Source organism: Chlamydotis macqueenii, chromosome 2, assembly GCF_036417535.1.
Source record: "Chlamydotis macqueenii isolate bChlMac1 chromosome 2, bChlMac1.mat, whole genome shotgun sequence".
Classification (NCBI taxonomy): Eukaryota; Metazoa; Chordata; class Aves; order Otidiformes; family Otididae; genus Chlamydotis; species Chlamydotis macqueenii.
The window spans coordinates 16,468,961-16,489,670 of record NC_141557.1 but is presented as its reverse complement, the minus strand read 5'-3'; the positions used below and the strand labels follow the sequence as shown (position 1 = coordinate 16,489,670).

At 37.6% G+C, this 20,710-nt stretch overlaps 1 protein-coding gene across 4 annotated transcripts in view; it reads left to right on the top strand.

The window, feature by feature from the left end:
* Positions 1-18,906, top strand: part of WAC (WW domain containing adaptor with coiled-coil) — a 61,030-nt gene extending 42,124 nt beyond the window's left edge. For 3 of the 4 annotated variants that reach the window (XM_086742095.1, XM_086742093.1, XM_086742096.1), the window contains 4 exons: positions 4,799-4,917; positions 12,214-12,400; positions 15,849-15,976; positions 18,688-18,906. In XM_086742095.1, the coding sequence (XP_086598221.1) occupies positions 4,799-4,917; positions 12,214-12,400; positions 15,849-15,976; positions 18,688-18,757 (504 nt within the window). In that variant the 3' untranslated portion in view covers positions 18,758-18,906. The remainder of the gene's footprint in view (positions 1-4,798; positions 4,918-12,213; positions 12,401-15,848; positions 15,977-18,687) is intronic. The other variant, XM_086742094.1, reaches the window with a different exon arrangement.
* The last annotated feature ends 1,804 nt before the right edge of the window (positions 18,907-20,710 follow it).

Sequence of the window (20,710 nt, the reverse complement as noted above, 5' to 3'; positions counted from 1 at the left end):
CTGTTCATTCAGAATTCCTTAATTGGATCAGTGACTAGGAAACATGAATTGAAGCTAAGAAATAAACGCCTAAGGTTCTTCCTAAGGATGCAGTAGAAAACATTAAGTTGTCTTTTTTACTCTTGTGTGTGTGTGTGTGAGATCACTCTAGTGGGTCACTTTTCAGAGGAGAAATGTCTTTTGCAGAATCTGAGCTGAGTATTCCATAATCCTGCAAGTGGCGATATTGAGGAATAAATATGGTTGAAGCTGAGATTATTTACTTAATTACAGAATTCCTCTGTCCAGCATATCAGAGTCTATTTTGCTGTGTACAGATGGGGAAAGTAGATGTAATTAGAGGCACTCAAGATGAACTTTCCCTTTTCTTAAGGGTTTTTCTTTTTCCTTGTTTAAAGTCTTGTGATTCGTATTATAGAGCAAAGGTGGGAAAATATATTGGGTTAAGGAACATATTATGAAGGAGGATTTTGATATTAAAGGGGACTCAAGGCAAAGCTATTGATTTGCACCCTCTGGTGGAAGGTAATCTTTTGCATTCAAGGTAGTTTTGTAGTGATGGGTAGAGCTGCAGGATATAACACTCATATGCCTTTGGGGCAAATTTAAAAAAAAAAAACCAACCCAAAACCAACCAAACAAACAAAAAAAAAAACCCAACCCGAAATTTAGCTGTTTACAGTGTTGTTTTGACTGTGAAAAATGGAAGTCAGTTGAGGAGGACTTGGACATCTCCTAAGTTTTTAAGTTGTCATGCAATAGGAACTTGTCCTGTCTCTTCTTTGTGCGGGTCCTTCTTTTAAGACTGAGACCCTCAGATTTTAACCCAGTCTTATCAGTATGTTATTCAGTGTATGTACTCTCTTGTCAGCATAAGAAGTATCACTCTAGACTTTAAAATGAGACCAGTCTTGTTTGATTTTTTTTTTTTAATTATTATTATATTTTTTTTTTATTTGCTTTCTAAAATCTTTCAATTTTCTGCTTGGAAGAGAACTTCCTATGTCTTGAAGACCTTTAAGGAATGCTTTTATCTTCATGAGGACTTCAATTGCATTCCTTATTCTAGTCTAAGTGCCTCATTTCCTTACATTTGAATTTTTTCATGGGTACAAAGAAAACCAATTGATTTTTTTCGCAGCTTGTTGTGATTGACAATGGTAAAATGAATTGTGAAAGCCTCATATGTGTATTAATCCCACTTGTTATTTTTGTTTCTGCCCTTGGAGTACATCTTGAATCTGTGTGGTCACATCCCATAGCTAGGTGACAAGTCATGAAATTATCTAAACTTGAAACAAAGAAGGAAGATGTCTGGCACTTTCAAATCCCAGGATATGAAAAGGAATTAAGTTCATAAGTTGTTTCCTTTCAGTAAAGTTGATCTGTTCTGGTCTCTACAACCCAGAGATCTGGATCTACTTTCTTATAAAGTTCTAGTTATCAGCTACATGGCATAAGTTTATCCTTTGGGATCTTCTTTATCTACAGTGTTTTCTGAAAGAAAACTTGAAGGAAGGATAGCTCAGCAGGACTTTTTGTTTTTGGGGGGGTTTTTTGGGTGGTTTTTTTTTTTTTTTTGTTTTTCCCCCAAAGGCATTTATCCTTGTTTTATAAACTTTGCTTCTTTAGTATTTATCATCCTGCTACACGTTTTCCTAGGAGACAAACTTGAACCCACTGCCTTTCACCCAGTATAAAAGCCAGAGTTACACTTATGAAGTAGGTGATGTGGTAGTAAACTGTGCCTTAAGAGAATGTGAAGGCAAGCCAAGTGTTCTAACCAGGGCCAATTTGTCTTGGTAGACCAACTGTATAATTGAATATGCTTTTGGATGCACAAGCCTCCCCTCAGGTTTTCAGTAGAAGCAACAAACTTCAAGGCTAAATGCAGATTTGAGAAGAGTTGATCTGAATTTAGTGTAATTCATAACTGCAGCAAGGCTGCCATTCCTCAAAAACCAACAAAAAGTGTTGGTTATTTTATGCTTTGTCTGATATGAGGATCTCCACTTATATGCAGGGCTCTATGATTGCCTATAATAAGTTGCCTTGCAGGATTTCAGCTCTGATATTTCACCACTTGGTTTCAGAGCACAAGCTAGCTGGCTTAGGGTGCTTCTGTGCAGCAGGCATAGAGAAAGCTGAACGGTCACCATGCAAGCAAAGTAGGGCATTGTGTGTTTTTTATATATATATATGTATATATATAAAATAAAAAAATTCTTCTGACAGTGAGCATACTGTGACATATCTTGAAATTACTGTATTTTAATCCATCTTTCCTTAAAATTGCACCACAATAAGGTGAGATTGCGCATCTGGTTTATTTTTGAAGGACATATAATGTGGTTGCAGTCAAAGTGTTTAGTGTAGTAAATTTCTGAGATACTAGTTCTAAGCTGTAATATCTTTGTTTCAGAATGCTTTTAATCCTGATGGACTGTTATGCATTATTCTATACATTGGCAAGTTTTCACTCTCAGCCCTCTGTGAGGAAGTTGTAACTTACTACACTGGGATATCATAACCATAAAAGCTTTCTATTTTCTAGGGACCTCAAGTAGCTTCACAGATCAGCTAAACAGAATTAGTAGTAATGCTGGACAGCAGATCTTTTTTTAGTTTTTGTGTTCCTCAAATCTGGTGTTAACAATAGATCTGTTGAAATATTAACAGGAATTATTTGTGTATTAGTCCCAGAAGTCACAAATTCTGGTTCAGCAACAGATACATCTCCAGTTCAGCACGGAAAGAATTTTCTTGGTAGTTCTTGTATTCACATAATTCAATTCCATAAAATGAGATTAAAATGAGAACTTAGGTGCTGATAACTCCCGTGTGAGCATGTCTGTTTTAGTACTCCTTTGGGTATATCAGTGAGGTTAGCTTATTCCGTTCTAAGAGTTTAAGGTACATTATGGATAAGCAAGATGTGGTGCTGTGCCAGGACACGCTTGATCTCAGAGCACAAGCTAGCTGGCTTAGGGTGTTTCTATGCAGCAGACACAGACAAAGCTGAATTCGCACCATGGAAGCAGAGCCCAGTGCCAGATGCACAAATACTGAGGCTGGCTCTGGGAACAACGTAGTGCCATTTGCACAGTAGGGCCTCTTACTTCAGATGGCATGAGCGTACCTTACTGCTTTTGCACTCAAGCTGGTATGTCAGCCAGGAGGCTGCTCAGGTGTCACAGACTCCAGGATCCTAGGCATCACATTTTGCTATTTAGTTGTGCCTGTGTTGTGTGAAACTGTTCTGAATTTCTGCACAATAACTGTGTAAAGCATATGTTACACAGACCTGTCAAGTTCAATGAGAATGTTGCTTATGGATTTTTTTAAAATTTAATTGTATTTTATTTAGCCCTTATTATTTTTCTGTTCCTGGTAAACTTACTTACAATCTTTGAAACACTTGGAAAATAGGGAATAATTAAGAGTTTTGTGGCTCATTCATAACACAAATCCTAGTTTTTCTTTAAAATCCATTTTTGTTTTTATTTTTACCAGCCAAGGAGCTCGTTAGTTTTCTAGCTTGGATCTGCAAGGTGATCGTATTATCTCTGGTGGACTTTCCTTTTGAAATTGTTCCTTCTGTTCAAACAGGCTCGATGTTATGTCTGCTCACAGAGTGAGCAAAACTCAGGCATTGATAGCAAAGTTCTTCATGTCATACATTTCATAAAAAGCCTACCAAGTATTTATTCATAATCAATTTATGAATTGCTATTATTTCACCTCCCTCAGCTGTATAATTCTGTTGATTTCAACACACTAAGTGATCTTCAAATGGTCTTGCTTTATCTTTTCAGAACCATGACCTTTTCATGTGCTATTCAGCCTTTTTTTTTGGCTTTTGATGATAACTTAAAGGTGGCTTTTCCTCTTAGGCATATAAGTAGGTTTGAGATTACATTAAGATTTAATGTATATTTAAATAAATGAATATATGTCTTGAGTTTACTTTAGCAGATACTGTCTGACTTGCCATCTATGGTTTGTTTCACAGGAGTCTGTTTCTGAAACCAAGAAAATTTCTGGAGGTTCAGATGACCAATAGTTAGTAACCTACACCAGCTTGATGTCAGCAAATGCCAGACAGGCTGCCTGATTTATGTTTTTTGTCTTTATGGATCCCTAAAAACCATTTTTCTCCCTCTCTCTTTCTTAAAATTGTTACCTTGATTTTCCAGAGTAGGAGATAAATTTTAGACCTGCTTCCTTTCTTGTATGTACGTTAAAAGGGAAAGGGGTATGCAGAGCATGGGGCAGAAAAAAAAAGTATCTTGAACTCCATTTACTTTAAGTTAGACACTAGTGTATTTCCAAACTTTTCATCCTGTTGTAGTTCAGGAACTCACAGAAAAATAAAAAAGATGGTATCTTACTGCTCATGTCTTAATATTTTAAATTTTAATATGTACTACAAATGAAAAGCAAAATGCTACTGGTGACTTCTTTGGTTTTTTGCATTCATTTTAGAACTGACAGAACAGTTAAAAAGGGGGAGTAGCATGCTGATAAATGTGCTTTAGAAATACTTTTTTTTTCCATCTCTGATAGACATGTTATGATACTGTTACAACCTAATTCTGCTCTTGCTGTCTATCACAACTATGGAACTAGAGGTTATTAAAAAAAAAAACCACTTTGTGAAGAGTATAAAAAGTACAACAGAAGACCTTGTATCAAAAAACACCACTGCTCTTTTAACTTAAAATTTCCATGTTTTTCTGTGGTTCTTACACTTGATAGTTACTGTAGAGGAAATCTAATGAAGTTTTGAACTTTCCAGGTTGCTACTCCAGGTGTTAAACAAGGACCAGCTTCACAGGCAGCACCTCAGCAGCCGGTAATAGCTGACAAGCAGGCAGGTCATGAACCTGCCTCTCCACGAAGTCTTCAGCGCTCAAGGTAAATTGAAACACTTCTCTGTGTTGTCCTCTGTTTTTACTCTGGATCTAATGTATGTTGTATGTGTTGCAATTTATGGATTATTCTTTGGCCTATTTATTGAATAAATGATTTAACACTGCTGCTACTGAGCTCTTCGTTACAGAGCTAATGTGGTGGATTCTCCATTTTAGGACCACCACTAGTGTTCTGTTCACAGAAGCAAAACAGAATTAATATTTCTGCCGTGTCACTCTGGAGTCAGTTTTACGAGTAATTCCTTGTATTGTGACCTCTGAGTTTGGAGTTTTTGTTTCTTTCTGTGCAGTGATGGGATTAAATGCTTTAACTCTTTGATTTGCTTAGTGTTAGATGTTTGTGGTGCTGTAGTGTAATTTGATTTTTAAATTAGTAAGAACTTTTTTCTATCAGATGATTTTGCTGCTTCAATGGAAAACATTTTAAAAATTAAATAAGTTTCACAAATGCTTTTTCTTGGACAGACTTTTTTTTGTCAACATTGTAGCCTATTCAGATGTTGCATGATGGGAGCATTTAGCTATGGATTTACAAACTGGGTTTAGAATCTGTGTCTTGTCTGAAATTTTTTTTCTGGGACGATGAGCTTTTCATTGTGTAGGATGCTGTGCACTTTGTCATATTGGTTCTAGGGGCTGTAACCAAAGACTTGTGATAAGATCTTTCTGTGATGGAGTCATGGTCTAGAGCTTGCAGACTGACTTTTTTGAAAGTACATCATCACAGTGGATTCCTGTAAATCTACAACGTGTTGCACTTCTTTAATCTAGATTTTTAGAGTGGTTGAATAAGGTGTGTGGTATGATATTAAAAACAAACAAACAAAACCCACAAACAGAAAACCCAAACTCTTTCCATGTCAATATACCTGGAAGCTACATTATGGTGCTTTTCAGATCATAAACTAGTGAGGTCCTTTTGTCGGCCCTTCTGAGATTAATAATAAAGGGGACCTTTGATTATGATGTGCTAACTTATTGTTAGATTTTCAAATCTGTGTTGCTTTTTGTTGTTTCAGTGCGGAGAGGGGGGTTGTTTTGTGTTTGGGTTTTGGGGGAGGTGAGCTTTTTTTTTTTTTTTTTGTGATTGCTTGGCAGTCCTGTCCCAGTGCCTGGCTTTACTGGAGACACTATGATACTGATCTGTTTGAGGGTACCAACAGAAACAAGTCAGAAGTTTTTGAGTCTTCAGTGTTGGCTACCTTGCAGACACTTGATTCTCATCTTTGGCAGTTGTCTAACCTACAACTCATTTTCCTCTATGAGTAGAATAATGACATAGTGTACCAGCTCCAATCTCTAGTAGTAATGGATGGTGCTGTTTAAATCCTTCTGACTTGCAGTACCAAAAATAAAATTATACTTGGCAACCAACTAAACCTTTGTAGTAAGGAAACTAGACCTTTTTATAAGGAGCAGTGAGGTCTTTCCCATAGGAAATCTTGGTAAGGAAGATAGTCTTGATTTTGGAAACGTTCACCATGGCCTGGAGTCTGCGTGAAGTGATGCTGGTGGGCATTTGGCCTGCTAATCCGTACACCGTACTATGCATGTCCCCTTCCTTTGGAGTATAGGACTTCCTATTCGGCGTAACTCTTACCCACATTGAGTTCCTGTTAGGGACCTACTGGCCCTCTGTAAACCATTGCTCTGCTTGGCATCAACGTTTTGCTGGAGAAGGGAAGGTGAGTTTATCCCAGCAGCTGTGCCACTGAAGCAGAGGGGTCCTGCGGGTAGCGCTGTCCCCTATTTGAGGAGGAGGTGCAGGAGGCAGTGCACAAACAGAGGAGAATATGCAGCCTGGTCTCAAAGATACTGTGACAGTATTGGTATCGTTTAGTGTCCTATATCTCTCAAATTGTTATGTGTTTGTGACAGTGGTATATTCTGCATCATGAGTTCAAGATTTACTCATCCACAAAAGATTTCCCGTGTCTGGGCAATATTTCTGAAATTATATGGAACAGATTATTCCTTTGTAGGTGAAAGCAGTCAATCAGATTGTGGACTGCTCCTGGGGCTAACTCCCTTTACATTTTTTTATAGGAATGAACAACAACTTAGCAACCTGAACTGTGGACCAGTGGTCCAAAAAGAAACTCTATAAATTAAGATTGAATCTGTACTTAAGCTGTAGGAAAATTCATTGTGCAGATGTTAATCACAACTACATTTCCTTTGCTTTTACTATTACTAAAACTTTTAAGTGAAAAGAGCTAAAATTATTTTAAACTTGTTTGGGAGGAAGCACTGTCTAAGAAATATGTAAATAGCTATTGATGACTTTAAAGGTGTGAATACTTCAGTCATGTAAGTTAGGAAACTAATGCAGTGTAGGCATACAGTGAGTCTTTTTGTAAGAGATGATTCCAAAGACATGCTGTGAATTGTGGCTGCTTTAAAAACTGAACTAAATGAGTACTTCCATAATTGATAGTTTCATCAGGTTGCTAGTTTCTCTTTATTCCCAGAAAGGACTGGCAGTGTTTTTCCTTTACCTTAGAAATGCAAAACTGTTGGAAAGGGAGAGGTTTCATTGCATTTTTGCAATGGTTGTAAGATTTTGTAGGTTTTTTTGTAGTGTATTTCAGAACTATCCTGTTTTCATGTCATTGCTGCATTTGTAGCTCCCCCTGCTGCTGACATAGCAATGCTAGGATACTTTGTGACAGTATGTTTCGTTAATAATAAAGATACAGCTTTATTTTTGAGAAACACACAGATTTTATTTATTTTTCTGGAGTGTTTCTGATGCATTAGTGATGAAGTAGGAGTCATAGAAGCCAAGTCGATAAATGGAGAGGAGGCAACTCATTGGGGAACTTTGAACCTACTAGAACTAAGGAGTAAATAAGCATTGAAGGTGATGCCTCAATTCTGCTTAGTTAATAAATGTAGCCATTCTGAACCATCAGTATGCTGATGCTGTATGAATACATAGAAATATAAATTATTTAGGTTGGAAGGGACTTCTAGTTGTGATCTAGTCCAAGACCCAACTCAAAGTAGGACTGGAAAGTTTGAATTGCTGGAGACATTGTTTAGGTGATCTTTTTAATATATCTGAGCATCTTCTTCTAATGTTTGACTATCCCTATGATTAATTTTTTTTTCCTTATGTCTAATTAGAATTTCCCTTGTTGCAACTTGTGTCTCTGCCTCTTGTCCTATGACTGTACATCTCTGAGAAGAGTCTGGCGGTCTACTCTCCCCATAGGTAGTTTAAAAACAATAGGATGATCTTTCAATGCCTTTCCCTCAGCCTTCTCTTTTCCAGACTGAATAAACTCAGTTCTTTTAGCCTTTCCTGATACGGCATGAGCTTCAGCCCCCTGGTCATCTGTGTGGTCCTCTGCCACATTCCTTTGGTGTGGCAGTTTAGTTCTTGTCCAGTTTTGGGCTCCCCACTACACAGTGCTCCAGGTACTGTGGATCCCATAAGCTCTGAAGAGAGGGGAGGAATTTCTTTTTTCAGCCATACTCTTGCTAATATAGCCCAGCATGTGCTTGGCCTGCTTTGCCACAAGGATATGCTGCTGACTCACATTTAACTTGTCCACCAGGATCCTTAGGTCCTTTTTAGCAAAGCTGCTTTGTACCCGTTCAGCCTGTGCTGTTCCGTAGAGTTGTTCCAGAATTGTTGCAACAGGGTTATTCCACCCCAGATGCAGGACTTTGCCTTTTTTGAAGTTGGTTCCTGTCTGCCTGTTCAGGCCCTTCTGAATAACAGCCTACCCTCCAGTGTATTGACTGCTCTCCCCAGTAGCTGTCATCTGCAAACTCGCTGAAGGTGCACTGTGTGTCACGATCTAGGTTTTTAAGAAAAATGTTGTGGCCCCAATATTAATTAGTGAAGGACAGCACTAGTCACTGGCTTTTGATTGGTCTTTGTACCACTGACTGCAGCCTTTGAGCTTGGCAGTTCATTCCGTTTTCCACCCACCTTACACCTGAAATATGGACTGGGTAAGTGAACAGTTTGGCTAGAAGAATACTGTGGGAGATGATGTCACAGGCCTTGCTGAAGTCAAAGTAAGCAATGTTGCTGCTTTCCCTTTATCCTCTGAGCCAGTCATCTCAGGGAGGTTGGTCAGGTATAATTTCTTGATAAATCTATGCTGCCTGGCGCTTTCTTTTTTTTTTTTTTTTTTTTTTTTTTTTTCCCCCCTCTCTTCCCTTTTAGTCTTTCATGTAGCGGGAACCCCTTCCAGGAAGACTTACTCTGTAACTTTTCCAGAGGCTAAAGTCAGCTGGTCTGTAGTTCCCCAGGTTGTCATCCTTGTGCTTCTTGAAGATGGCTGTAACATTTGCTTTTTTTTTCCCCCATTATCAGGAAACTTGCCTGCTCACCATGCTGCTTCAAGGCGATGCAGCATCTGAGTTATACTGGCCAGCTCCCGTGGGTGCATACCATCTGGTTGCATGGCCATATGTCCAGTTGGCTTAACTGCTCCTTAACTTCTTCCTCTGCTGTAGATCATACTTTACTCACACTGACTGCTGATGTGCTTGGGATGTGGGAGGTATGAGGGCAGATCATACCCAGAAAAACCCAGGCAAAAAAAAAGTTGGCGACTATCCTGGCCTTTTTCATGTCCTTTGTCTCTAGGTCCCCTTGCCTCATGAAAGGACAACCCACCTGTTCTTTAATCTTTCATTTGCTCCTGATATACAGCCCTTGTTGCCCTTCTCATTCTTGGCTAGTTTAAACTCCAGCTTCTAAATCTAAATGCTATTTTTTTTCCGAATCAAATGAACATTTCTACAGCTAAGTGGTTGCACTTGTAAGTGACTTTGAAGTAGCTGAGCCAAAGCACAAAACCCAAAGAATACCTTTTTTCCTCTGCAAGTTACACCATATATTTCCTTTTGCAACTTCTGCCTGAAATCGAGGGAAATTTGTATATAGAACTCTAACAAAGCTGCCTGTTAAAATAATACATATATTTAAAAAAAAAAATTCTAAACTGTTAAACAAGTTTAAAAGGGGCTACTGCAAGGAATGAGGTTAAAGTCTTTGCTGCAGAGCAGTGTGTTGTACCTAATTTGCTGGCTGTTTGTTTGGAAACCTGCCGTAATTCTTTACAAGTGTGAGTGAATAGAATAAATGGCTGGGCACTGGGCTGTAAAGATAGTTGCATTATGCTACGATGTTTTCAGCCCTTAAGGTATTAGGTTAGGTGATGAATTAAGATTCCTCTCAAATTTGTTTTTTTCTTCATGTTCCTTTATATTACTGGCAGGCAAGTAGTAAAGTTTGAAGAAACAGACTGACATTATGGCCTCTATTGAAAAGCTACTGCCAGTGGGATTGTAAACATAATCTTACAAGTAATGGCTAGGTACTTACATAATTAGTACTACTGTTTCTCACTGTATGTAGTGCTAAGCAACGTTATAACTGTGAGGTACCATAACTGTTACTGTGCTAGTGATGCTTTTTAGTCCTGCGCAAGATTACTGTTTCCTTTGTCTTCCCTTGCAAGGGTAGAGAGGACAGAGCAGACTATTTTCATCCTTACCTGTCCTTGTCCATGTTTTCATGGATAACTAGCACTGCTCCCACCTCTTAGCGAAATAAAAGAGCAGAGCCCCTGTCTGGGAGTGTGGGGAGGATGGGAGTGATTGAATGAATGCCGGAAAGGGAAGTAAGACTGTAGAAGCCTTGTTTTTGCAAGGGATGGGTGAGTAGAAAAGGGCATGTGCTGAAACATCAGCTTCTAAGCTTCCCCACAATGAGTGTTATACCCTTCCCGGTGTGGTTTCGTAGATTGGATCACCTGGACAGCAGTTCTTGCAAGAAGACAAACCCTCACATTCTGATGCTTTGTTTGATAACAGTGATATAGCAAGTAGCAGGTTTGATGCTGGTGAAAGTCGCAGTGGAGTTGTCTATTGCTGATAACATGGAAATTGAAGAACAGTGATGAACTCTTAACACGTAGCAGAACTGTGTAGCTGCAGCCCTGGCAGTTGTTAGATGTAGTTGGATCCATACAATATGTGAGTGTAGTGTTCATGCTGGCCCCGATACCTGGGCTTCTGGACACGTGGAAAGTAAATTTAAGTATCGGTGATTTTCAAATGTTTTAGGGGAACTACTGTAGCTTGTTGGCGCTTAATGTATGGTGTTTAGATTGTATATCATAGTTTTATCGAGAAATGATACAAGTGCAACAAAAAAACCTCTTCTACTTTACCTAGAGAGCTTACCATTCAAGAGTAAGGTGGAGGATGAGTATTTGCAAATTGGGAGTACAAGAGTCCTTGTGGATTAGTCAGTCATATCAATTTACCAAAGATTTACCTAAGCAGTACCCACCTTTTATAGTCATTGCAGCAGGAATAGACTTTTATAAAGAGATGGGACTCTTAAGAAGGCCCCTCCCATACATGAGGAGTGTCATGAGATAGAGAGGAAAAATATCTTGTAAAGTGGTGTGAGAGGATAATTATTAGAAGAATGCAATTAAAAAAAAAAAGTGAAAAAAAAACCATATGGAGATCTGAAAGTGGACAGTCAAAGGCTTTGTCTGAGGCACAGAGTTTTAAATTCAACTTAGAGTACACATACCAGCTGAGTGTATCTCCATGCATCTGTTCTCCAGCAACAGGTTAACACACCAACCAGAAGAATGGCAGCATATGTTCCAGTAAAGCAGTCAAGTTGGTAACAACAAACATACTGCTCCTGTAATACTTCTGTTCTCTTGAGCGCTTTTAAGCGAGGACGTACACATCACAGAGTCACCTAGGTGTTTGTGTTTTGACATTAGTAAACGGTTATATTTCTCAAAGCCCATACGGCTGTATTTTTAGATCAGGACATCAGGCTTTGTACTTCATGATTATTGTGACACTTGCCAATATTCTGTTGAATAAACCTGCTTGACTCCATCTGATACATCATTATTGAAGATCTTAAGTTTGTGGCTGTTTGAAGGAGGAACATACATATATATATGTTTCTATCCAACACTGAAACGCAGACACAGCTTACATCTCTTGAAGAGCTGTCAAAGTTAAAAAAAAAAAAAAAGAACCCCAGCCAAAAAAAACCAACCTGTTATATTGCAGCACTCAGTTCCCATAGCACTAGGAGGTTTGTGGAGAAGTGGCACAGGTTTAGTCTAGCAGAAGTATTTACTTGTGGTTTAAATGCTTTAGGTATTTTTGTGGCTGGAAGCAATGCATTTTAAGTGTTTATTTCTCTATAGTTTTACATGTTTTTAAATGTTTACCTTTTTTTTTTTTTTCTTCTTTAAATTCTTTCTTCTAGTAGTCAAAGAAGCCCATCACCAGGTCCAAATCATACCTCTAGCACTAGTGCATCAAATTCAACACCTGCACCACAAAATACATCTGTACGACCCACTTGTTCATTAACACCTACGCTAGCAGCACACTTCAATGAAAATCTTATAAAGCATGTTCAAGGCTGGCCTGCAGATCATGCAGAAAAGCAGGTGAGTACACTTCTGCTTTGTTCCCTGTGAGACTGAAAAATGGATAGCTTAAAATCTGGTTTTCTTATGCAGGTTACTTTTTCTAGGAATTAAAAGTATTTAAAAAAAAAACAAAACAAAACAAAAAACCAACTAAACCCTGATGCTTGGCCTTAGCCAGAAAAGAGGAGAGGGAAAAGAAATTGGGGCAGACCTGCAGGTTTTACATATGATTACCATTTAGCAGTTGAGTATTTTGAGTCTCACTTAAAGTACTAGTGCTTTTGAAATTCTCTCAGATGAATAGCTACCTCATAACCATTTTCTTACTGCCAAAGTTCTGTTGAAATTTACAAAGAACATAAATGGCAACAATTTTTTATTATTAATATTTTTGTTATATGGAAAATGTTATGTATTAGGTGATACTATTTTGAGATTAGTCCACAGTTTGAGTCACTGAGTTGTTGGCTCTACACAGTGAAAAAGGAGCTCTGCCTTGTTTGTTGTAACCAGCTTTTAAGGTGATGTAGAGGGCTCAGACTGAATTTGTGCTATTTTAAAATAATGGGAAATCCAGTAGAATTGCCATCCGTATTTTACAGCTAACTGCATGAAACCTATCCTGCTGTGGTCACATAGGGAGAGTGGATACATGTCAGCTGCTTGGAATGTATTACTCAAATGAACCTTACTGGTTGAGTCTCGTTCAAGACCTTTCGCAGGCAACCCTGTCTGACACAGTCTGTATGGGATATTAATCTTACCTAGCCCTGTTTGCTTTGGTCTTTTGAAGAGTGGTTGCATGCTGGCTCAAGCCTGTGCTGCAGGCTTTTGGGTAGTAACTTGAAGGACGACTCTTAGAAGTACAGTCTAGACTGATACCCCATTTGGACTCTTACTTGGGGTTCTTGTTTTGTTTCTCTTTATTGATTTTTAAAATTCAGTTTTAAGACATTACCAACCTGTACCAAGTCAAATGACTGAGCCATTTCTGTGGAATGTGTGTTTAAGGAAATGGTGCAGCACAGCCACTTCTCTATAGCCCGTAGTTTTGATAGTGTTTTTCACTGTGTACTGCATTTACATGTATCTTAATGCAGAAAATATAGATGTATGCAGTTCATAGGTAATTTTTTCCAACTATCAGTAAAAAAGATATTTAAAAAACCCTAAGAAAAACCAGGTAACACTAGGCGGTCATGTACTCAGTTGGATACTTTTATCTTTGTGCCAAGTGTTACATGCTGTATTGTCCTGTCTGCTATTTCAGATTATTTCACAGTATTGTTTATAGACCAGTTTTGAATAGTAATACTTGAGGAACTTAAGTGACATATTTGATTTAAAAGAAACTGTGAATGAAAGTATAGGTACAATACATGGTGAAGAAGGTAAGCTAGATGAAAGTGGAGAGGCTAAAATATGCAGTGCCTTGGTTTCTTCAGATTTCTAACCAGATGCATAGCTTAAATTGAAATTAGGGTATAAGAGCGCATGCCAGAGTAATCTGAAAAGTAAGTAAGTAAATAAATTAGGTGAGCCAGGACAGGTATGTGTTAAAGCAGTCAGACTTGAAGAAATGTACTGGGCAGTAATTAGTAGCTAAAAGAATTCTTGAACCACTAGCAGCTATCACGCAGAACTCAGAAGCAGTAGTTAATGTATAAGACTGGAAAACAATCCAGTAATGTGGTTAACTGGAAGACAGTCAATAAGATATCTTTAGATATCTTTAAGAAATGTGAGAAGCAGAGTTGTAGGTGGTCTCAACTCAGTAATTGTAGAGATACTTTGAGTATTGTACAATATCTAAGTAGAAAAAATGATTGCTTTACATTTTTACAAATTCCTGAAAAGAAAACTGTGATAATTTCTTTCTAAATGGTCCATGCTGACTATTATGCCAGGTTTTTTTGTGTGTTTTTTCTTTTGATAAAGTATCAGGCTTTGGTAATATGGGAAAGAAATAAATGTTATATCCTGATTTGCAGCAAGGCTGTTAGCGCCTTTTAACAAGAGTCTTGTATGCAAAAGTGACTTTAAGGCCTTTTGAATGAGATTACTTTAAGATGAGTGACTGGTCAGCTTACAAAGAAGACCTGTGCTAAATACCATTATTTTTGTGAAGGAAAAATATTAAAGTAAAAAAGTATTCAAGTACTTAAGCAGATGTGTAAATTAACCCTGGTAGGCAGCTAGGCACCACACAGACACTTGCTCACTCTCCCCCAGTAGCATGAGAGAGAGTATTAGAAGGGCAAAAGTGAGAAAATCTGTGGGTTGAGATAAAGACAGCTTAATAAGGAAAAGGCAGGGGTGGTGGTGAAGTGATGCAAAAGCAGTCACTTACCACCAGCTAACCGATGCCCAACCAGTGCCTGAGCGATGGCAACCCCTGGAAAACTGCCCTGCAGTTTTATTGCTGAGCATGACATTATATGGTGTGGAATATCCCTGTGGTTAGTTTGGATCAGCTGTCCCAGCTGCATTCCCTCTCTGCCTTTTGTCCACCCACAACCTGTTTGCTGGGGGAGTCAGAGAGAAAAAGGAAAAACCCTTGATGCTGTGTGAGCGCTGCTTGGCAATAGCTAGAACACTGGTGTGTTACCAGCACTCTTCTGGTCACAGATCCGAAACATAGCCCACATGGGCTGCTGTGAATAAAATTAACTCCATCCCAGCCACGCTCAGTACAGCAGAGAATAACACTGCTGAACAGTAATACTGCAGGGAAGGATCTATTTGAAACATAGGGGTTTTTGCAGTGTGCCACTTGCAGGAAGTCGTCTTTCCTTATTGCAGTTGGATATACAGGATCTCAGAATAATTATACTAGTCTGCTTGGTGCTGTTGAGGAGTTCTCTGGAGTTACATATCCAGTTCAGTGACCAGACTTTAAGAAATGTACAAATTGGGGACAGGTCATACCTGTAAATTTATACTTCTGCTTGTCTCCATCTGACTAAGTGGAGATATTAAAATAGTGGAGTTTGTCTGGAAGAGAACACCTGTAAAGGGTTGCAAAGATTTTTCTTCCCTGTATAAGGTAGCTGGAAAGAAGATGGAATTCAATTATTTTTGTCACTAAGGCTTAATTTAGATTTAAGTGTGCCATTGAAATAGTGGACAGAGACTTGTAACTACTTGAACAAATTACTTTGGAAACTTGGAGCCCTATCATGTACTGTCTTTCAAGATGATTGGGTAAATGTTGGGATCAAGGAGATCTAAACCATCCATGTCTTAGCGTGGGCCTGGGTTAGACAATCTCTTGGCAGCCAATGTTGTTCATTTCTGATTCTAAGTGGGCTTTTGTAGAGAATTTAATGTACTTCTGATTTAATATTCTCTTTCAAAGTTAGAGTGCTTTGCTATTTCAAGACATGCTCATCTAGCAAGCCTCTGGCTACAGCCAGTTGTTTCCAAAGCATGATTCAAAATTCTAACCTTTGTGTAACCATTGCAGGCATCAAGATTACGTGAGGAAGCCCATAACATGGGAAGTGTCCATATGTCAGAAATTTGTACTGAATTAAAGAATTTAAGGTCTTTAGTTCGAGTATGTGAAATTCAAGCAACTTTGCGTGAGCAAAGGTAAGTGCATGCTTTGTGTTTATTTTGAAAATGGTAATTTTCAAGGTGTTACTAAAAATCCCATTCTGGCATTGTTTTGCATGAGATGTATTTACTGATGACTTTGTAAGTTTGCTAGTATTTGCCAGGTACGCAAGCTGTCTTCCTTGTGTACATTCTACCTGTTCACCACACAGATACCTCGTAGTCTCCAATGAATAGAACGAGATACAGAACATTGTACGTTGTTCAGTAGGGCGTGTTGTGACAGGGCAAGGGGTAATGGTTTCAAAATAGAGGGAGATAGATTTAGATTAGATATTAGGAAGACATTTTTTACAATGAGGGTTGTAGAACACTGGAACAGGTTGCCCAGAGAGGTGGTGGATGCCCCATCCCTGGAAACGTTCAAGGCCAGGTTGGATGAGGTTCTGATCTAGTCGGGGGACGTCCCTGCTCCTTGCAGAGGGGACTAGATGACCTTTGAAGGTCCCTTCCAACCCTAACCATTCTATGATTCTATTGATTCTGTATGCATTTTCACTTGGATAGAAGAGAATTATCTTTCCAGATACATTAGTCCATTAGGAAAACCTGATTAACTCGCACATTTCAGCATACTTCTAAACTATCTGTCCATCCACAATGTGTAGATCACATAGGTACACATCTGCATGGTTTATACTGGTCTTAAACACTACAGTTTGCATGAGATGTTAGGTCTAAAGCCAGAGCAAGTTTGAACAGGTGATGTTGATATTACAAGCTAAGGAAAAATTAATGTTACCTAGGGAGAAGGCATCTGAGAAGGTCTTGGGGTTCTTTAGTGAGATGTTGATTACAGCAAAGTAGATTTCTGCTTCTTAAGTCAGTAATAGTGGATGTCTTCTGTATCACTGAAACAATGTAGAACCACATTGTTCAAAGCTCTGGCAAGACTGAAAAGTTTAGTCTTACAATGCATGCTGAAACTTTTCACCAGTAGTCATGATTCTGAATCTACTTTCATATTTGGTTTCCTTTTTGAATGATGTTGTCCCATCTATTAAGTCACACTACAATTTGAATACAGTAATTCTGATTTACTATTTTAAGCTGCTTCAATAGCATTGCATGCTGTTTAAACAGCTAGCTTCATCCTATAAGCTCTTGTTTTTTGGCAGTTAGTAAAACAATCCTTTAGACAGAAGAGGGCTATAATCTATTTATAAATCTGTAGTCAGAAGTAGGCTATGATATATTTGTAAATCTTTCCTAATAAAGAACCAAAAATACCCATTCCTTCTCAGATTTTATTTTGTATGTGCATTACTTAAATAACAATTTCTGTAGTATATTTAATGAACTGCTTGGTTTCTCACAGATTTCATTTCCTAAGGTTTGATTTCTGTTTCTGTGTGCACGTTTGGTCTGAAATAACATGTCAAGTGTCATTGTTCAGCTCCCTAAATAGCACCTTGTTTCTTGTACACTGTGTATCCTTAAGCTATCAATTGATAATGATTATTATGGCTTTGAATCTGTGATAACATGTATCTTTTATTTTTGCTGCAATCCCAAAGGCGTGGAATACATGGCATAAGTAACAAGTTGGTGGGGGGATGCTTTTGCAAAGGATGGGATTATCAAAACAAATACATTTGAATGATTGTATTAGTTCTCCTCTGTGCAAAAGTATAGAAACCTTTGATTTTTTTTCTAAAAGGGAACTTTATCTCTAGGCAAAGCAAGTGTATTGTTTTAACCATAACTGACAGCATGTGAAAAGGCACTTTTCATTGACTGATGTATTTTGTGTACCCGTGCCTTTTAAGTTTAATGTTTTGTTCCATGTGTCTATCTTAATCACTTTTCACCTACTTTTCAGTAGACAATTCATTTTTAATGAACTGGGGACATATTTGAAAAGTGAAGTGGATGCTTTTTCTGCATCAATTAAAGTTACTTCGAACTTTATTTATACGAACCTTCAACTTTCCCTGAATATTTTCTTAATTCATTCACATGCTTGCATTACATTTCAGCATCATGAAAAGTTGTTTCAAAATATTCATTAAAAATTCTGGGAAACAGTTAATGTAAACCAAATGTTAATTAATCACAACAATTGTTTATGTCAGTTCAGTAGAAGATGGAAATGTATAAGGGAATTGTTAGCAATATAATTTACTTCTAAGCCAGGTGTAGTTACAACTTCTTTTCCTTAGATGTCTTGAGCTTGAGATTGGAGCTTACTGTAACTAGAGACTACTGCTAGCCACAGTGCCACGTACTACGAAAAAAGTGTTGCACCTAGAAGAAAACATGCTTGTTTAAAAATAATTGTGAGCGCTTTGTGTTGTTGTACCACCTGGAAAACTGCATGACACAGGCATAATACCATTCTTTGGAATATTCAGTTACTCGGTGTACTCTTCCAGTGTCCCACGCTTTCTGGGAGTTACATTCCAGTGGAGAGCAGGGTTAAACATAACTGTATATCAGTCATAATGAAATACAGCAACTGAATTTCCTGAACTAAGATATTAAACATGACAGGTCTCTGTGCATCTGCATTCGGTGTTTATAGGTGATTGAACAGATTGGGAATTAATTTTAAAATATCTGAATTTTATTAATAAGATAAAAAGCTTGATATATTTCACTGAAATTTTAGAAGTACTTGTGTAGATGCTTATTTAATATCTGTATAATGGAAATGTTTATACTAATCTGTTTCTTTTCTCTTGCAGGATACTATTTTTGAGGCAACAAATTAAAGAACTTGAAAAGCTAAAGAATCAGAATTCCTTCATGGTGTGAAAAGTTGTAAACAATTGCACATGATTTTGAGTACAGGAACTATTAAACTGATGCCCAGTCTTAACACTTTTGAGCTGCATTTGAGTAGACTTTGGACCGTTGAGCTGGGCAGAAAAAAAGTTGACATGGGGAAGGGGACAGGAGGGAGTCAAATTCAGGGGAAAGATACAAGAATGATTTGTAAAACCCTTGAAATGTAGATTTCTTGTAGATGTATTCTTCACGTTGTAAATATGTTTTGTAGAGTGAAGCCATGGGAAGCCATGTGTATCAGAGCTTAGACATCCAAAACTAATCAATGCTGAGGTGGCTAAATACCTAGCCTTTTACATGTAAACCTGTCTGCAAAATTAGCTTTCTTCTTTTTTCTTTTTTTTTTTTTTTTTGTTTTTGTTTTCGGGTTTTGTTTTTTTTTGTTGGTTTTTTTTTTTTTTTTTTTAGTTAATTTATCATTCAGAAATCTTGCATTTCCTAAAATTCAATGCAAGCGCCAGGCGATCTGTGTCTAAGGCTGCAACAATTTGGGTAATGTACAAAATGTCATGAAACAACTGTTTCCACACTTGCACCAAATCGAGAGCAGTGCTTCTCCATTTCTGTTTTACAGAGAAATGTTTTTCATTTTCTGTGTTCCATTTCCCCGTGAAATCCTAAATCTGATTTTATCAGTTTTTTAATGCTTCTAATTTTCTCTTTTCTTAAGGCACTGTTGCTATGGCACTTTTTCTATAATCTTTTCATTCCTGTGTACAGTAGCTTAAAATTGCAGTGATTGAGCATAACCCACTTGTTTGTATAAATTATTGAAACGTATTTCCATTTGCACCCTGTAAGAATGGACTTATAGTACTGCTGGGCATGTGTGCTGAAAGTACATTACTTGCTCAAATATAAGGAAATAGCCCAATGAACATGTTAACATGGTTGTGGGAGGGGAAAGAGGAAAAAAAAAAAAGCTAGTCAGATGTGAATTGTATCTGTTGTAATAAACATGTTAAAACAAAGAAACACTGGTTTTCATTTCCTTTGGTCAACACATATTAAAATTTGGTCTGTTTGGGGACTCTTTATTAGAACTGTTCTTGTTGAACATTTTTGTACTTAAATAATTCCTCAAAAGAGGTTTTGTTTAAAACTTGTAAACAGGAAAATGTGTATAAAATATTTAATGAAATATAAAATTCAACAAGAATGATTTAAGACACCTCCCCAACAGTTGTCATATGTTAACTCCTGGTTTACCTGTCTTGATATTATGACATTTCATTTCGAAGGATGTTTGTGTTGTAGCTAACTGTTTAAGTCTGGTGCTGACTGCTGTTCTTAACCATCACAAAACGCTGAATTTGTGTAATTGGAGCAACCCACTGTTTGAAAATGGTGGCAAAGCTCAGCTTTGTATATTGTTTCCTAAAGTATATTAAAAATAAAAAAGAAACTATTGCTACTACAAAATAAATGTGACTTTTTCTTTGCTTAAAACCAACAAAAATAGTGATGGCAGTACTAGTTTGATATTTGCAGAGGTGTATATTTTACAGTAGTCTGTTTAGTAAGAAAGGTTGTAGGTGATGGATTTAAAAAAATAACCGAGTGATAAAGTTGTTGACATGTGATGCTACGTGTTTTGTTCCTACAAAATACTACCTTTCAGCACCAGAAACATTACTTAATTTTTACTTTGGCTTGTATCATGTTGAGTGGGCTTGGACTGATTTTTTTAAAATCAGTTTTTCAGTGGAAGTTGAAGGCTCTGTCCTAACAAGACATTGCAAATGGAGCAAATTGAAATACTTTAACAACAACAAATGAGAAATCAGGATAGATTAACTTGTAATTGTTCCTCACATATTAACCCAGTATGTGCTGTTGTGTTTCATATCATGCAAATGTTTGATTTTGCTCAGAAAATGGGAGTAGAACAATCCTGAATTAATTAATTTAACATACGTT